Genomic DNA, 17,932 nt, shown 5'->3' on the forward strand with positions numbered 1-17,932 from the left:
GTCACTTGACCTGCACTGCTGGTTGGGAGCTATCACAAGCAGGCAGTTATTAAAATATGGACTGGCTACTAAATAAGAGAAGAATAAGATTAATCTGTAAGCATGACAGCTATGTTTCGAGGGGATGCAAGGAGCAACAGCATGTCGGTAAACTCGACAATGAAAGCAAGAACACGTAAGAATCATTTCCCATTACTCTCATTAGGTGCAGTGCGAGAAGCCTTCTGATGTGCAGGTAGAGTTCCGTGTTTTTGGAGTTTGTTTTTCGGCAAATTCGGAGAGTATTTTTCAGAGTCTATTTTTTGCCGAAAATTTGGAGTTTATCGGAGTTTATTTTTGTTTGATTCCAAATTCTCCGAAATTCTGAGTTTAATTTCACAGTGTTTTCTATTAAAAATAAATAAATAAATAATATCTGGATGTAAGCATATATCCAATAAAACAAAAATTTAATAAAGACACTTAAGACTGCTTACGTGTAAAGATGCAAAAACATTGCTACACGCAGCGCGTTCTTACAAGCAGCGCACCACGTCTTCCTTTTTCACGTGGTGCTCCGGCGGTGACATCACACTCTCCCACTGCGCAAGCGAGGCGCCCCCTTCGGCTCCACAGCTTCCGTGACGATGCATCTGCATCGCTGTGCTTCTCTTTGCGTTTTATTTCTGAGGCGCATCCACTTTGACCCTGAGCGGCTCCGCCGGCTTCCGTGACGAAGCATCTGTTATGACACGTCGCAGGATATAGGAATTTATTGCTTGTTTCTCTGTTACAGACAACACCGGCTTCGTTCCCTGGGACAGTTAGTGCTTTCGCATTAAAATAACATGCGCTTATATCAAGTAATATTTCTTCAGCTGGTTTTGGCATTGGTGACATTGCCATTGGCAATACCAATTTGTCGCACGACAAAAGTTGCACACTAGCGTTGCTTCGATAAACGTCGATACCTAAAAATGAATAAACTGGAGGTAGTCGCTGGGAAGCTCCTATTCATCCCATCCTATTCCATATCAATCTACCCCGCGACTGCATGAGGTGGAGTGGTTAAGGATGTCATAGAGAAGTTTCAACTGCCTCTCTTTCCCATTTTATGCAATCTCTATGGTCTATAACTATCACTGTTACAAAAACATAACCTCGGCCTTCCTATAATGTGTAACTATTACGGTCCAAACTGGAAAACAAAACTGTGGCTTTTGTTGTGAACCGAATATAGTGAATGATTGAATCTTGATGAGATAAGTGGTAAGACATACCTTTTAACAATAGTCCAAGATTTGAAAAATATGGTGGCATTTTCCCAGGACCATTGACCATACGGTGATAAAACTGCTAAATGCTGTTGTTTTTTTATTTGTGTGTGTGGGGGAGGGGGGGGGGGGGGGGGGCATTAGCACAAAAAGGCTGATGGCTTATATATAGACCAGGGGTGGCCAGGCTGACCCGGCCTAAGAGCCGCAAAAAAAACCATGAAACTTCTAAGAGCCGCCGAAAAGGGGGGGGGGGGGGGTAAACAAACACCGCTGCCTGGTTGTCCCCCCCCCCCCCCTTCCCCCCTAAAGCATAAAAAAGCAGCATACGGGTAAAATTAACAATGCGAATGTTCCTGGTCCTTTGTGAACTTGAACATAACGTCTGTGGGGGCTATGAATGAGGTCAACCTGGGTTTCTGCGAACTTCAACAAGAAACGATATAGAGGGAACAACCGTTACCTAAAGGGGACAAGTATCACCGGCGAGTGACAAAGGCCGCGAGACTGAACATTTCCTCGACTCCAAGCCAAAGTGCATGCATGTTTTGACAGTCCCTGTCCTTGATGCCTTTCCAATTAGGATCCGACAAATTTTCTCAAACAATGAAAGAAACAGGATCTGTGGAAACATACGAGTGAAAAGCGGTTTGACTGTACGTATGGGGGCACAAGGCTGCCAAACCGCAAGCTGTCCTTTATTCTGAAATCCTTTCCATACGTATAATATGGATACAATATGGTCGTGGGGAGGGGGGGGTGGGGGAGGGGGGTCTTCTTACGAGGGATCCGCGAGCCGCACCGTGACCAGCAAAGAGACACATGTGGCTCGCGAGCCGCGGTTTGGCCACCCCTGATATAGACCATCAGCCTTTTTGCAGTCGAATAGCCCTATTTGGCAGAGTAATTATCAGTATGAGGTATTTAATATCTGCTGTTCTAACAGCATATCAAGTACAGTGTCAAAAGTGCTGCATATCACTAGAGCTTGAGAACTAGGTGTGTTGGGTATAGACCCCCCAGAATATTAAACTTTGTGTGGATCACTATTGTAGTGCCGGTTTTTGGCAGTGGAATCTCATTAATTCAAACTCACGGATAATTCAAACTAACGTCCCGTTCTATGTGTTTTTAGGAAGGAAACTCCCGGTAATTCAACCTTGGCATTATTCAAACAAAGTTCTGGTCCCCTTCAGGTTCAAATTAATGAGATTCTACTGTATAGGTACTACATATTGTTCTGTCCTCTAACATTGTGAAGCAGGTATCCCAATTCTGTGTCCATGTCAGCAAGGTGATTGATGGACATTACAGAAAGGTCTACGAACAGCTGCATATTCTAGCTTTAGAGAGACATGTGTTATTAAATATAGCTTCCATTGAATTCAAAGTAACCAGTCTTAAACAAATTTTGAAGGTGAATAAACTCTGACATACTTGGTAAGAAATGCAAGGATAATGGAAATGGGTGTGAACACTACAACACAGATAATTACTGAAATGGGCTGCACTACATTTTTTTATATATTTTTTCAGCTATGGAATGCTCGAATTTATATTACAAAATATGTTTCCCGAAAACAAAAATTGTTTCAGAAATCTTTTGAGAGGCTGATAGTGAAACTCGAACAAGAATGTTGAATGGCCAGTCTTGTAAAAACACACTTGATGACCTCAAGGTGAAGGAAAAAAATTTTGAATATAGTACATGATAGACTAGTAAAGATTCAGTTACTTGTATATGCCATGGGTTAGACAATCTTTGGCCACTAAACATAATAGAAGTAGTCATTCTTAAAATACTGTGCCTCTTTATCACGGACACAGATTTACTGTCTTCTTTATTGCATTCTGTCAAACAGTTTTTTTGTTTTTTATCTTCAGCTCATACAGCGAAGGCACGATGGCAGTGTTGAGTTCCAGAGGGAATGGAACGACTATAAGCATGGCTTTGGCAATGTTGCTGGAGAATTCTGGCTGGGTGAGCTTAAAATTATTGTGTACATTGAGCCAATGTTAACACAGTTTCGAATTCAGCAAAGCATTTTATTGATTGGCACTATTGCCAGGGCTACCATCAAGTGATTTCATGAATCTGGTAAACTCTGCTATTGCACCATACCACAATAATCCCAATTTAGAAAGCTGGCTAAATCTCAATAAGTCTGTGTTGCAGCATCCTGTTTAAGAAGATTATGTTTGAGAAATTATTAGTGTTATGTACCGAAAAATTGTTACTTGTAATGGCGTACTGCCAGTTCCAAAAAGTGTGGCACAAGCAGTGGCATACTGCGCTGCGAATTCATTTGCTTGTTTCACATTGTAGAGCCACTGAATGTTCTCAGAGTACCGTATTCTGCAGCATCCACTTAAGTTGGAGTGTTGGGCTAACCGAGCTCTCTGACCGACTGATGTCGGCCATCTTGAAGCCTAAATGAAAAGTTGAATAATGTGTATAAAATAATCTTTACACGGGAGCATCTGAACAGCTGTTGAATTACGACACTATTTGAAGGTAATAGACGGGTTAGCGGACATTTCGTCGAACGCCGTTTCATCGAATGAACGGGCATTTCATCGAACACCATTTCAATGAATCGCTAAGGGCCGTTTCATCAAATTTCTCTGTTATGGCTCTGTACCCAGTTTTGGGGCATATCAGTGCTTTATAGATGTTCCACTCTGCATTTGTTAAGACTAAGGTAGTCACTTGTGAAATTGTTTTGAAGGTGGTGTCAAATTACTAAAAATGAAATAAAAAGCTTGAATATGCATGCTCGGTCTGGGATCCCGGTGCAGAAAGCCTCACATCAGCGCTTGAAGCCATCCAAAACCGGTCAGCACGTTTTATATTATCAAACTACCATCGTACATCAAACGTCACATCCATGAAAGCTAGTCTCTCTCTGCCCCTTCTTTCCACTCGTCACACTATCTCCCGTCTCTGTTTATTTCATAAAATTTACTATGCCAATTCACTCTTGAAAGAGCAACTAATCCGTGACCCCATCTACGTATCATCTCGCCTCGATCACTGCTGCAAAGTTGGTGTACCCACTTCCATATCAAATTCTTTTTTCAAATCTTTCATCCCAAAAACATCTCGTGAATGGAACAGCCTTCCCTCATCCATTGCGATTATTGGCGATTTTGTTCTCTTTAAAGAAGCACTAACAAGTTACTATTCATGATCTGTGCCGGACTAACCATTTTCAGCGTTTTTATACTTCCGTTGCCCACCCCGTCTGTAATGCTTCGGCCCTGAGGGTATAATAAATAAATAAATAAATTGGCATAAAAACAAATGAAAACAATTGGGTATGCGACTTACTGAAAAGCTTTACTCAAGTACATGACTGAAACCACGACACTGCAAATAAAGGACAGAAACTTAAAACACTTTTAAGTGTGTGTGCTTTATGTTTTTTGTCTCATTTTTAATTGTTTCATGTGACATGGAGAGGGGTCATTGTTTCATGGAGGCTTTCTTCTCGAAGCAGGATATGTTCACGATGGAACTTATCTCGTCACTGCACCCAGTGATATAAAAGTAGAAACAAAAAAAACACAAAAAAAACAGAGAATTAGATGAAGTTGTGTATAAAAATAAAAGTAAATTTCAAAATATTACAGACTGTAACGTTGTTCGATGAAAAGGCGTTCGATGAAACGGCTTCTATGAAACGGCGTTCGATGAAATGGCGTTTGATGAAACGGTCTTCGATGAAACGGCATTCGATGAAACGGCGTTCGATGAAATGTCCGGACCCAGTAATAGACACAGTGGCGTCAGAACAAAGAGGGCTGGGGTGATCATCTCTTTGGGCATTTCAGATATTTCTGGCAAACAGTTCAAAGGAAAGGAAGGTGTTCCCCTCTCCTTCCCAGGTCACTGGATAGAAGTGATGGTTTTTGCTGGGATCAGATACAGGGCCATGGCGGGATTCCGAAATTATGCTCGAGACTTTCAGTAAATTGGGAACATTCAGTGGCTCTTTCACATACTAGTCACTGCCACATTTCTTTCACTATGCATATTAGCAATTTCCCTTTGATATTTATATAGCTGTAGTGCGTGACAATGGCTGTCGCTGACTATGTATTCTTTCCAGGCAACAGTCACATCCACAGACTAACAGCGCAGAAGCTCTACCAGCTGCGCGTTGAACTCGAGGATTTTGAAGGCGTGCAGGCCCATGCGCTCTACACCTCGTTTGCATTGGGCAGTGAAAAAGAACAGTATGCCCTCAAACTACTGGGTGCATTTGAGGGTGGAGAGGCAGGTGAGTTCTAAACCTATTGGCCACTCGTCCTCGCTAGAAACGTCGAAGAGAATAATCCTTTTTATACAAACATTCCCCTTCCCAATTCACCTTTAGACTAAATGTTGTTACAAAAACCATCAAACTCTATTGCTGACAAATGAATTGCAGTTAATGATACAAACTTCAGAGCCATTCCGAAATAAATTTCTCAACAACGAAACAGACTGCCACTCACAGAATAAAAATAGGCTACTAGATAACGGTCAGAAATCATTGAGGTTCTGCAAGAAATCAGGTAGGGGAACAAATGTTTGACGCAAATTCCGCAACATTCAAACATTTCACAGTTTCGCAAGGTTAGAGGTGTATCGTGGTTAATAGGCACAAATCAAGAGGACACTTTGCTTCAGAACGCTTACGTGCCGGCGGCTGCTTTTCCGTCACCTTTATTTCGTCGTCTTCTCCTAGCTCGCCCACGCTCAGCTAGCTTTATAACCGATACACCTTCTCTTCTTTAAAAGTTAAACAGAAAATTACTTACAATATATACACTATACAAATACAAATAAAATATAGAGATTACTCAAAATATGTACAAATATATACACTGTAATGTCGTTTGTAGATTTCAAATCATGTTCTTTGCAGTTTGCACTTCACTTGCATACTTGATTAAAGTTCTCATCATACGTTAACCTCCTAGGTACACGAACTTCACGAGTAGACTGCCGAGGAGTGATCAGAGGCAGACTTCCTTGTAGGCACGCTTGATTTCTATTATCCAGCTGACTTGTGCTTGTGCTATTATCCTGCTGGCTTCTACCGGGACTTGATGTATCTGGGCTGGAGACAACGAACGTTGGCACTCGAGCCTCAGGGCTTTCTGCATCTTCGTCTGCGGTGTCGTATGCCTCGGACTCTAACTCATCATAAGGATTGAATTCCTCCGATGTCTTCAGTAGGTGTTGGCGGTTCCGCCGTATGTGTGTACCCTTCTCAGTTTGTATCTTGTACGATCTTGGGCCGTTGTCACAGGTCACTTGTGCTTTCGCTGACCAACCTTTATCTTTATCGTCTCGAACTCGTACAGCATCTCCTTCTTCTAACTGGGAAAGTGCTCGACCTCTTTTTCTGTCTTGTTTGTGTTTAAACACGGGTCTAGCTGGTTCAGACACGAAATCTGGCAGGAGTGTACGCGTCTTCCTTCTCATTAATAACTCTGCTGGAGCTGATACGCACTCTAGTGGTGTGGCCCTGTAGGTTAGTAACCCTAACCAGAAGTCTTGGCCAGAATGTGCACATTTTTTTAGCAGTCTTTTCACTATTTGCACACCTTTCTCTGCGAGTCCATTAGACCTTGGAAAGCGCGGACTAGACATCGCATGTTTGAAGTCATATTTTGCTGCAAACTCGGTAAAATCTCTAGCTATGAACTGTGGACCGCCGTCTGTACAAACCTCGAGAGGAAGTCCATGACGAGAAAACATGCTTGCCATGACGTCGATCACAGTCTTTGATGTAGTATCTCGTAGTTCGGCGACCTCGGGAAAGTTTGAGTAAGCATCGTAGAGAACCAGGTATGATTTCCCAGCATACATGCACAGGTCTGCACCGATTCGCGCCCAAGGTTGGAGTGGCGTCTCTCGTAACAAAAGAGGCTCCTCCTGCTGGCGATAGGCATATTGCTTGCAGGTTGCACATCGGTTGATCATCGCTGTAATATGTGTATTCATTCCCGGCCAAAACATTAATTGTCTGGCCCATGCTTTGCATTTGTTGATACCAAGGTGACCGCTGTGCAGGCGTTTCAGCATCTCTGCTCTGAGGACCCGCGGGATTACGACTTTAGCTCCCTTCATCAGGACACCCTTTACAACAGACAGTTCGTCTTTAAAAGGTTTAAACTCGCCTTGAAGTGGAGTGTTATTAGTCAGCTTGCTGACAACTTCTTGAAGTTCCTTGTCTTTTTCTGTCTCTGCAAGTAGCAGTGCCATTGTTTTGTCACTGACCAGCGTAGACAGGACAGTTGCTGCATGAAGCTCCACATCATCGCTTGAGCCTTCCTTTGTCGTCGAAACCTGTATTCGAGACAACGTATCAGCAAGAACCAGTGCTTTTCCTGGCAGGAACTCTAGCTCCAAATCATATCGCATTAACCTCAAAAACAGGCGTTGCAAACGTGGTGGCATATCTCCGATGCACTTTTTGGCTATGGAAATCAATGGGCTGTGATCTGTTTCGGCAGTAATGTGCCGTCCGTAGATAAAGTCATGAAACTTTTCACATCCGTATACAATTCCCAGAGCTTCTTTTTCAATTTGAGAGTAGCGGCATTCGCTATCAGTCAACACTCTCGACGCGTAGGCTACAGGGCGCCAATCTTGACCATGCATTTGGAACAAGGCGGCACCTAAGGCTCCTTTCGATGCATCTGTAGAGACCTTCGTTTTCTCCCCAGCGTCAAAAATGGCCAATATCGGGGCTTTTGTTAACATTCCCTGCAGCATCTTCCATTCATGCGTATGCTGTCTACTCCACTCAAAAAGTGAATCTTGTTTGTTTAAGCTACGCAAGGATGTAGTCTTCTCTGACAAGTTAGGAATGAACTTCCCGAAGTAGTTGACCGCCCCCAAGAGACGCTGCACTTGTTTTCTGTTTGTTGGTAGTGGCATGCTTACAATGCACTTGACTAGTTCAGGGTCTGGCGTGATCCCTTTAGCGCTAATGTTGTCGCCCAAGTAACAAATTTCTTCTAAAGCAAACTGGCACTTATGGAGGTTTAGCGTGAGGCCACCCTTTTTAGCTGCTTGCAAGGCTTTCCTCAGTCTTAGGTCATGTTCCTCAGGAGTACCGCCCCAAATGAGTACATCATCTATATAAACTCGTACTCCAGGTAATCCTTCAAAAATTTGAGTCATTTCTCTCTGAAAAACTTCAGGCGCAGAGGAAATTCCAAAAGGCAATCTTAGGTATCGGTAGCGCCCAAATGGTGTTGCAAACGTACAAATCCGCGAGGTGCTGTCATCAAGCGGAATCTGGTGGAATCCGTTGTTAGCGTCAAGCCTTGTAAAATACTTTGCACCTGCCAACTCAGCCTCAATGTCCTCTCTGCGGGGAAGTTGAAAATGTTCTCGTTTCAAGCTCATGTTCACGTACTTTGGATCCATGCACACACAAATTTTTCCATTTTTCTTTGCAACTATCACAAGAGGGCTTACCCAGTCTGTTGGTTCTTGGACTTTGGCGATGATGCCACTAGTGGTCATGCGGTCCAGTTCGTCTTTCAGAGGCTTGCGGAGAGCATGCGGCACTCGACGTGCTGGCTGAACCACAGGACGGCAATCATCCTTGAGAACCATGTGATACTCGTTCTTGGTGCGTCCGATGCCCTGGAACACGTCTGGGAACTCAGAGATCACTTGGTGTCGCAGGCAATTTGTTTCCTCGAGGCTGTCTATGCGGTGAACCAATCCAAAGGCCTCACAGCTCTGAAGCCCCAGCAGCGCTTGCTTGCCCTTCTTCACGATGAAGAAGTCCACGTTTTCAATCTTGGATTTGAGCTCTACAGAGAGGCAGACTTTGCCCACATGCTGTAGTTTTCCTCCTCCATAGCTTCGCAGTGTTGTAGAGCTTGGTACTGGTTGCGTCGAAACTTGAAGTTTCTTAAAAACGCTGAGAGGTAGAAGATTTGTTTGCGCTCCGGTGTCCACCTTTAGGTGAACGTCGCGGCCTCCTATCTTCGCCATCACAGTCCAGTCACGCTCATGCTTTACTTTGCGACCATCAACTGATAGAATCTCAAAGGTATCGGCTTCTTCATCTTGGCTAAGCTCTCGTTCGTGAACGTTGTCGACGCTCATCTTCTTGCCTTTGCAGGCTACCGCAAAGTGTTTTTTTTTTCCACACTTGTTGCATGATTTTCCAAATGCTGGACATTTTCTCGGCTCATGCATAGAGCTGCAGTATTGACACTTGCGTCTTCCGGGAGAATTTCTGTCCCTTCGAGTCACTGGCTCCACAAGCGTATCTGGAGTTTCCCAGGTCTTGTTTTGGCGCTCTGAAATTTCCGCAGATTTGCAGAAGTCGACGGCTTTCTCAAGTGTTAAGTCTTTTTCCCTCAGCAGTTTCTCTCCGAGTTTTTTGTTCTGTATGCCGTACACAATCTGATCTCGAAGCATCGACTCAACTAACACTCCGAAGTTGCAGGACTTCGACTTCAGTTGCAAGTCTCGAAAAAACAGTTCGAAACTCTCACCTTCCGTCTGCTGTCGTGTTCGAAAGACATAGCGCTCGAAGGTTTCGTTGCTTTTTGGAAGGCAGTAGTCCTCGAATCTATTCACGATTAGTTCATAGTCATCTTTCTCAGATTCTGCCAAATTGAACGTGTTATAGACGTCAATGGCCTCCTGGCCAGCCACATGGAGAAATATAGCTGCCTTCTGCTGCTTCGATCTCGCCTCCTTCGTCTCTGTTGCTCGGAAGTAGAGTTCGATGCGCTGTTTGAAGCGCTTCCAATTCTCCGCTGTGTCCTCCGATAGCCTTAATCCTGCCGGCGGCGGTAGTTCGACCATGGCTGCGGTTCGTTTCACTGAAGAGGAACTACTCAACCACTTCTGACACCATGTATCGTGGTTAATAGGCACAAATCAAGAGGACACTTTGCTTCAGAACGCTTACGTGCCGGCGGCTGCTTTTCCGTCACCTTTATTTCGTCGTCTTCTCCTAGCTCGCCCACGCTCAGCTAGCTTTATAACCGATACAAGAGGTATGTTTAAGAGCAACAACAGCACCTTGAAAACCGACTTTAAAAAAATTAATTTCTGGTTCCTTGAATTTGTTTTGTAAACAAATTGTGGCAGCCACCACAATTTATTTGCAAAACTAATTCGTGCATTTTTCCGCTTTCTACTGAATTTAGTAGTCGATTTCTCCACTAAATTTAGCAGGTAGATTTTGAACATGGTGAAAAATTTCGCACAAAGAGACGAGGAAGGAACTATCCTCCTTGGAAGAAACACAGAACACAGCAATGCCTCCTGAACGATGCCCGTCATAAGAGCGGCGCGCGTCCTGCCAAGTGTACCGAGCGCTCCGCATTCTTGGGTAGTTCTACGTGCCGCTGCTTCATGACAAAAATGTGGCGCTGTAGCCAGAACACCGGTGCATCTCTGCTGGAAGGGGCGTGGCAAGCAGTGCGCGGGGCATGAGAGCGTCTCGTACTCCACGTGCTCATGCAGGACGCACTTCTATGCGTGGTGCCATTGTGTGCCGCCCGATGGCATCAGGTGCGGGGTACCGGTGCCACCAGCGTCATGAACAAGTGTTATGCTATCGATTCTCTGTTCGGCACACCTTCCCTTATAGCCACCATAGCCCTATCCATCTTTTCTCTTTGCCTTCACCGAAACGACCGCGAGGGGTGCTGCCAACTGACATTATCGCTACAGGACAGCATGGGAGATTTGACGTCTGCTATTGTGATACCAGTATGGGTGTGCGAATAGTCGTTTGAATCGAATAGTGCAGTGTCATCCCTAGCATCAACAGTGGAAAGAGAGCCGGTTGCATCGGCTTTCCTTTGCACCGCAAAGGCTGTGAATGACGTTGTGCTGTACAGGGGGAACAGCACTCCCGCAAAACAGTTACTCAAGTCCACTTACGCAGCGCTGACTAACAACTCTTTGGTATATTTACACTTTTGTCTTCGTCTTCTTTGGTATTGAGAATAATTCGGTCTTTTTGTTCATGGGGGATTGGTGGCCAAGTGGTCTAACGCACACCAGCTCGGAGCACGTGGAGCGAAAGCTCGCACTGCAGAACCCAGATATCCTGGGTTCAATCCCCACCCCTGCCCGTTTCGATCTGGATGATCATTGTACCGGCGTGCAGTCGTGTATCACCCCAGGCTAGCAGTCTAACCTCCTGCTGTATAAACAACTAACGACTGACTTGACCTTTCTGTTCATTAGGATGCTAAACCGTAAACCAAAAACTAAAATTAATGTTAAATTAAATAAAATTAACGCTCAGTTGCGAGCGGCCGGCTGCGGTAGTTGCGCAGAGATGGCCGAGCACGAGTTGTTGAGGATGATGATGATGTTGTAGCTGTTCTCTTTGAATTGGGTGATTGTTCCAAACCAGGCCATGCCTAGCCAAAAAAATAGTGTCAAAGGCGTTGAACACAGACAGGCATGCACTCACAACTCTGGTGTATTTAGGGAAGAAAAGAAAGATGAAGCACGATTTATGCCAGGGGACAACGGCACCAGGGGGTAAACAGTTCAGTCGCAGTCAAATGTTTGCAAGAAGGCAACTTCTTTTTCGCTTAAAGCTACCGACGGTTGACTAACGCAGCGATCGGCCAGGCTCAAGAAAGACGCTTCATCTTTTTTTTTTTGTTCACTTAATACACCAGAGTTGTGAGTGCGTGCCTGTCTGTGTTCTGTGTTCCTTCCTCATTTGTCCTCGTCTCCTTGTGCGCAATTTTCACCATGTTCAACGTATACCAACTCGCCCAGCTTACTACTCTACTAGGTGTAAATTTTCCTTGATAAATACAGCGGAGCACCATGACGAGCCTACACAAAACACACGGGGGGATTTGCTGCAAAATCACACCAACAGCAGCTGCCACCGTAAAAGAAAGGTACTAAGACGTAGCATTAACCGCACGGTTTTTCTAAATACGGCTCAAAACAGAAATGAAAGCATTCACAACACTTTGTTGTTTCACACTACACTGGGCAAAGGGCATTATTCACAACCAAACAGCTTGTGGATGATTGAACCCCCAGAATATGATTGTCAACCAGGGGCGACACATTCCCACCAGAGTCACTAAAAAAGCTACACTGCAGAGCAATGACACTCAAGCCATCTTGGTTGTCATGGTTGCCAGTTATCTGAAGCTCTATCTGAAATCGCAGGAAATATATCTTCCGTCCACCAGAAATGTTAAAGCAGTCCGCGACAGAGCAAACCGCTATTGCCCGAGCTTCCTGGTGCCCTATAAAAAGTTCAGAAAGTCACATTTTTTTAAGTGGCACCGTCGCCACTGGCGCCCGCTTTGAACTAAACACCAAAATGGTAGCGGCCGCAAAAAAATGGAGGAATGGCACTCTAAGCACAGCTTATTGAGTGGCTCTAACCCCTGCATTCCGCAGGAGACGGTCTGTCTCCACACGCTGCCATGGGGTTCTCGACCCCCGACGTGGACAACGACCAGTGGGAGGAGGGCAGCTGCGCCAGGGACCAGCAGGGCTCCTGGTGGTACAACCAGTGTGGCAGCAGCAGCCTCAACGGGGGCTACCTGCAGGGGCCTGCACAGCTCAGCCGGCAAGGGCTGCACTGGCTGCCCTGGCCCTCCGCGCTGCGATCCTCCGCCCTCCTGCTGCGCCCCGTGGCAAGGGCGCAGACTGCCCCAACCGTCGCCCCCCTTGACGGCCCCTAGCGTTGCCTTAATTTGCGGTCAGGACACAGTCGAGAGGAGGGAGCTTGCGTTTAGCCTGTTTTAGTCATGTTAAGGCAAGACAAAGTGTAGATGCATTTAAGCAGCTATGCATAGGTGCCACGAAACTGTCCTCCAGTTTTTGTTTCCTCTTGTTCCGTTTACTCCACCTTATCATTACCATAGCAGGCTAGGTTGTTGCCATTTTAGATTCTGCTGTGTCCTTCTCCCCAGCATTGGCCTTTGTGCAACTCGTCAACGCCCGTTTCAGCGGCTCGGCATCTCGGCAATACAAAAGAAGGTCAGCGATGACGACCGTAATCTGGCGCGCGTTTTAAGCGTCTATACACTAATGGAGCACGTTAAAAATCGGGTTGTGCCGAACCCAGCTTGTTTTAAAGGGTTAGACAAAGAGGAGCGATGAAGGTGTTGGCACCACTGCCACGGCGCAAACTATGGTCACTGACAAGGTAAGAATGGCAGGGAAGAGGCACTTCCCTGCCATTCTTACCTTGTCAGTGACTATAGTTGTCCCGCCTCCAGCGCGATCTTCCCACTGTCAACAACAATTTGTCTCGTGCACATTGAGCGCAGCAGAAAGCGGCGAGCACCTGTTGGAGACTGGACGTTTGAAAGAGACACCCTGCCGTTTTCGCCTTGTCAGCGACTATAGTTTTCATCAATTTTAGTTGAATCAAAGATTTGTTTACTGTATCATGCTGACTAAGGTGCACGCTTGGGTCGAGCTTATCGTATTGCTGAAGCCGTTGGCTCTAGCCATGGGCCCACTAACCTTGGCTGCCAGTTTAGAAAATTTTTCAGATAATTTGGCAAAAGCACTCCTGCGGTGGAGTTTCGGCCACCTCTCCAAATAAAATGGTGCTGGTTAATGTGAAGCTCATTCCAGTCACTTTACAAATAAATGCAGCGACGAGACTTTGGAGCATCAACTATGTCGGATGATGGCGGAAGCATGGACAATTGTAAAACTGTGGTGCTGATGCTGAAAAGTATTGGTTGACCCAGGTCAAGAAAAGGGTCAGCTTTTACGTTCAATATAGTATTAGACGGTCAGCCAAGGGGTTGTGAGCAGCGTTGTGGAAGGCTCAAGATGCAAGTGCAAGAAGCCTCGTGTGCACATGCCCTTGCCTTCTTTGTGCGCCATTTGTGGAAGGTTGCAATAGTCCCATCCCACTCCAAATTTTTGCTGTAGCAGCACTCTATTATGCTTTAAGCCCGTGCCACATCCTTGCTCTGGTTGGCCTTTTACATAACTTCTGAACAATTGTGGAGCATGAACCAACCAATGACTGTAAGGGTTTAATATTGAGCCATATAAGCTGAGCTGTAAACATGGCAACACATATTTGTAAAGCTTTTATTAAAAAATATATGCGAAAGTAAATGCTGCCTGGAAGCCATGAAACTACTTTTTTAATGTTTTTGTATCAGGGACGTTGAGAAATCCTGATTCTCTATAAAGCCCAGACAGGAACATCTTCATTTAAGTACATTAAAATTTACAGAAAAAAAAAAACCTTTTCGAGTTTACTTTTTTTTTTTTTTTTGACTGACCAGTGAAATGAACAGTCGTGCCGTGCGCGAGTCGCAATACACAACCATTCATTTCGAGCCTGGTATGTCACAAGTCATGAAAAACCAGACACCAGAACTGCTTCCAGTGCCTGCTTTTAGCCCATGGCCAAAACAAACTGTAAAGTGTTTTTTGCAGCTTTGTGCATCCAACATTAATCAGTGCCTCGACAATGCTTACAGCATTGCAATTTGCACAGAACCTTGTTAGAGTTGGGCGATTTCCATTACTGCATGAATCGTCGCCTACGAATCGAATGTTACCAAGTAGCAGACTGGCGATGTTTAATCTGAAAGCTTTATTCGACTGGGACGTGCCTGGTGCCGTTTGGAACTGTCGGAAAGGTCTGCAAACGAATAAAAAGTACTACTATTTTAAATATTTCAACAAACATTGTGTGTCTGGCTCCTAACATTAGTGCACTAATTCTGCTCCTCTAAGCTATATGCAGCTAGTAAAATTTTGTTGTTTCAACCCGAGCTTGAAGTTGCAAGGAACTCTAGCTATCTTGACTAGAGGGGGCCCAAAGCCCCGCCGAAAGATTTGAGTGTGTATGCTGTCGCTAGCCTCTTCCTTTTGCCATGATTGTAAACTGGCAATAGCATTGAATACTATATAAAAAATATCGTTCTGTATAGCGTGTCTGAACAGGAACTTAATACATGCATCAAGTCATGGAACATGTGAGACACATATATGTCAACTCCTAAATGTGGCAGCCAGGCTCGTTAACATCCGACACTCGGCGCCCGCAAGATGCCGGAACAAGGGGGCCATGTTCAACAAATGTTTCGTTTCTCCTAAAAAGAAATGGAAGTAACGATATCAGGTCTGATTGGTTGGAGGTTGAAATGAGGAAAGTTCCCTCTTTCGTCATTTGAGCCTTTAACCAATCAGATGCGATATCGTCATTCCGATTTTTTTAGGAGAAACGAAACATTTCCTGAACATAGTCCCCCAAATCGGATATAAAAGTGTTTACTTGGTGATCTAATCCAATGTCAGGCTTTCTAAAATGCGAGCCATTTACCCAGTACATTGGCTAGTAATAGGAGCTAAAATGCGCAAACGGCAACCAGACAGTACAAACCATGCTGTCACATGGCTACAGTATGTGCATTCTGACCCTCCACTCGCTGGCTGCCAGACTGAGTGGTCTGTACCCGCTGGTCGCTGTTAGTGCATTCTAGCTTGTATCGCAAGCCACTGTATTCCACGTCTGCATAAATTGGTGGTTGACCTCCTGCGAAGCTTGTTGTGACAGCACCAGTGGAAGCATGAATCTGTCCTAACACACCGTGTGTCCACAGGGAAACCCTCCGACGTTAGAGAAAAAGTGACACAAATCGCGAGCTGCGCAAATAACACAAATGGCTCGGGGTGTGAAAGGTAGAAAGGTCTGGTTCCCAGTTTATTTCACGAACTTTGCTTCCTTCTTCCGGGGGCGAGCTGTACAGGGGAGTATAAAAAAACCGGGGGAGGACGCGCAACTAGTCTGGGTCGCCACAGGGACATCCGTGACCCACCAAACGAGCGCGCGACGTGCCTCAGACAGCCTTCAGGTCGTCGGGCAGCTCCATCTTGGGGTGCTTGTTTTCAAAGTGCTGCTTATACGTCTTTGGGTCCGGCATTTGCGCCTGGCAGGGAGAAGCGGAAACAAGGTAGCAGCGATGCCCGGCCGGACGGAGGGAGCCCCTCCGTGACAAACGATGACCCCGTGGCCCAGTGACCCAGATGGGCAGACCAACCCTTACCTTGCAAACGGTGCAGGTGTGCACCAATGCCTTGGCTGCGGCCGCCTTTTGGTCGTGGTTCTGCTGCTTCTTAATCGCGTCCGCCTTCTTTTGGGCCTTCTGCTGCGACTGGATTTTCTGCTGCCCGCGCGCCATTGTGCCGAATCCTACAGGCAGGGCAGACAAGAAAAGAAAACAAAGAACAAGTGGTCAGCCCCTTCCGCGCGACTGGCCTCGGCGACGCACGCCGTGGCCACGATCTACCTGCGACGCGGCATACACGCGTGCTCGTCCACTTCCGACACTTCCACGGCGACTGCGTGTGAACTAACCCTCCGCTTAACTGGACTCGTTCTTTGTGTTACCAAACCCTACGAGAAATGGGGATAATTTTGTGACAAAGGCCATTTGAACGTACCTTTGCTGGTTTTACGTCACCGACGGCAACGCCAAGAGAGCCAACGAAGACTCCGCAACTCTCTTCCACGCTTTCTCGCTGCTATTTTTTGCTCACCCGACGACTGGCGGCGGCTACGGCTACCGACGCTGTTTCCGGGAGTGGGAGAATATCGCGAAATCCCGTGGTACGACGTGAGAGCGCGAGATTTTACGTGATGTCTCCTTTGATGCGTTTGATACAGATGGAAGAGGCATGCGATGATTCTGTGCTTTATTTTAACTTAACCTCGTTGCCTTACTGTAAGGCACACTACAATTTATAAATTGTAAAATTAGAAAGACTAGGTATAAATAGATTCGGTAATTGATGCAACCAGGTCCGGTTGCTTCAAAGTGCTGTTGGTCCGGTCGTCACATCCGTCATATCGAAACTAAACGCACGCGAAGGAGGGGGGAAAGGCATGGGAAAAGGGGGATACACGTGCCCTCCTCCTTGCACAGTTTCACGCTCAATCACTGAAATCACGAGCCCCAGCTGAACGGCGGAACGCTGACGCAGCACTCGTGCGCGGTCCACGTGCCCTGCGCCATAGAGGACGACCTCGACCAGTGCTTTCGCTGGTCGGCCGAAAACAAATTACCCTTTAACTGCTCTAAAAGTGTTGCAATGACATTCGCTATCTCTTCCAAAACTTCGAAAACTACAAGCCAAGCCTCAAACTTAACCCTGGGTGGCTCACCACTAAAGCATGTGCCCTCCACAACCCTCCTTGGTGTCGTCCTGGACAGCCGCCTCAACTTTGCCCCCCAGGTCCACAGCGCCACATCGAAAGCAAGACGCATGCTGGGCTTTGTCACTCGAGTAACACGAGGAATGACACCTAACACCTTCCGCCATCTTTACGCTGCGCTGGTGCTGCCCCACCTAGAGTATTGCTCTGCGGTGTGGTACCCCCAGCAAAAATATCTCCAAACTACACTACGAGGCGTGCAACGGTGCCGCCTACACTTACTATCGCCGCAGTGTTTCCCCACCGTCAGTCCCACTCTCCTACAGAGAAGTACCCTCTAGTGACCTCCTGAAGACTGCTGCCTGGAGGAGCCTGCACCAGCGACAGCAAGTAGCATCTGTCCGGCTGTTCTGCAGGATCATGGGACCAAACCAACAGGAACTTTATGATGCCCCCAGGGTGAACAGAAGAACGGGTAGAGTCCAGCCCGTGATGTCCCGAACATTACGG

The 17,932-nt window shown here is 46.1% G+C and overlaps 2 protein-coding genes across 3 annotated transcripts in view; one reads left to right on the forward strand and one right to left on the reverse strand.

Moving 5' to 3' along the window:
- LOC8038631 (angiopoietin-related protein 7) overlaps positions 1–15,241 on the forward strand; it is a 21,700-nt gene extending 6,459 nt beyond the window's left edge. The window contains exons 5-7 of the mRNA XM_029992344.4: positions 3,138–3,234; positions 5,366–5,536; positions 12,682–15,241. Coding sequence (XP_029848204.3) covers positions 3,138–3,234; positions 5,366–5,536; positions 12,682–12,968 — 555 coding nt within the window. The 3' untranslated portion in view covers positions 12,969–15,241. The remainder of the gene's footprint in view (positions 1–3,137; positions 3,235–5,365; positions 5,537–12,681) is intronic.
- A 701-nt stretch (positions 15,242–15,942) lies between these two features.
- On the reverse strand, positions 15,943–16,862 carry LOC8038632 (zinc finger protein 706). 2 transcript variants are annotated; one of them, XM_002412770.5, is made up of 3 exons: positions 16,711–16,862; positions 16,314–16,459; positions 15,943–16,196 (listed from the first exon to the last, which is right to left on the reverse strand). In XM_002412770.5, the coding sequence occupies exons 2-3, from the start codon at positions 16,446–16,448 to the stop codon at positions 16,107–16,109; spliced, it is 225 nt and encodes a 74-aa protein (XP_002412815.3). In that variant the 5' UTR covers positions 16,449–16,459; positions 16,711–16,862; the 3' UTR covers positions 15,943–16,106. The 2 variants fall into 2 exon arrangements, with proteins under 2 accessions (XP_002412815.3, XP_029848203.2); XM_029992343.4 differs by lacking the exon at positions 16,711–16,862 and adding an exon at positions 16,557–16,670.
- Positions 16,863–17,932: the final 1,070 nt, after the last annotated feature.

This window comes from Ixodes scapularis, unplaced genomic scaffold (assembly GCF_016920785.2).
Source record: "Ixodes scapularis isolate PalLabHiFi unplaced genomic scaffold, ASM1692078v2 PGA_scaffold2__306_contigs__length_199485367, whole genome shotgun sequence".
Lineage (NCBI taxonomy): Eukaryota > Metazoa > Arthropoda > Arachnida > Ixodida > Ixodidae > Ixodes > Ixodes scapularis.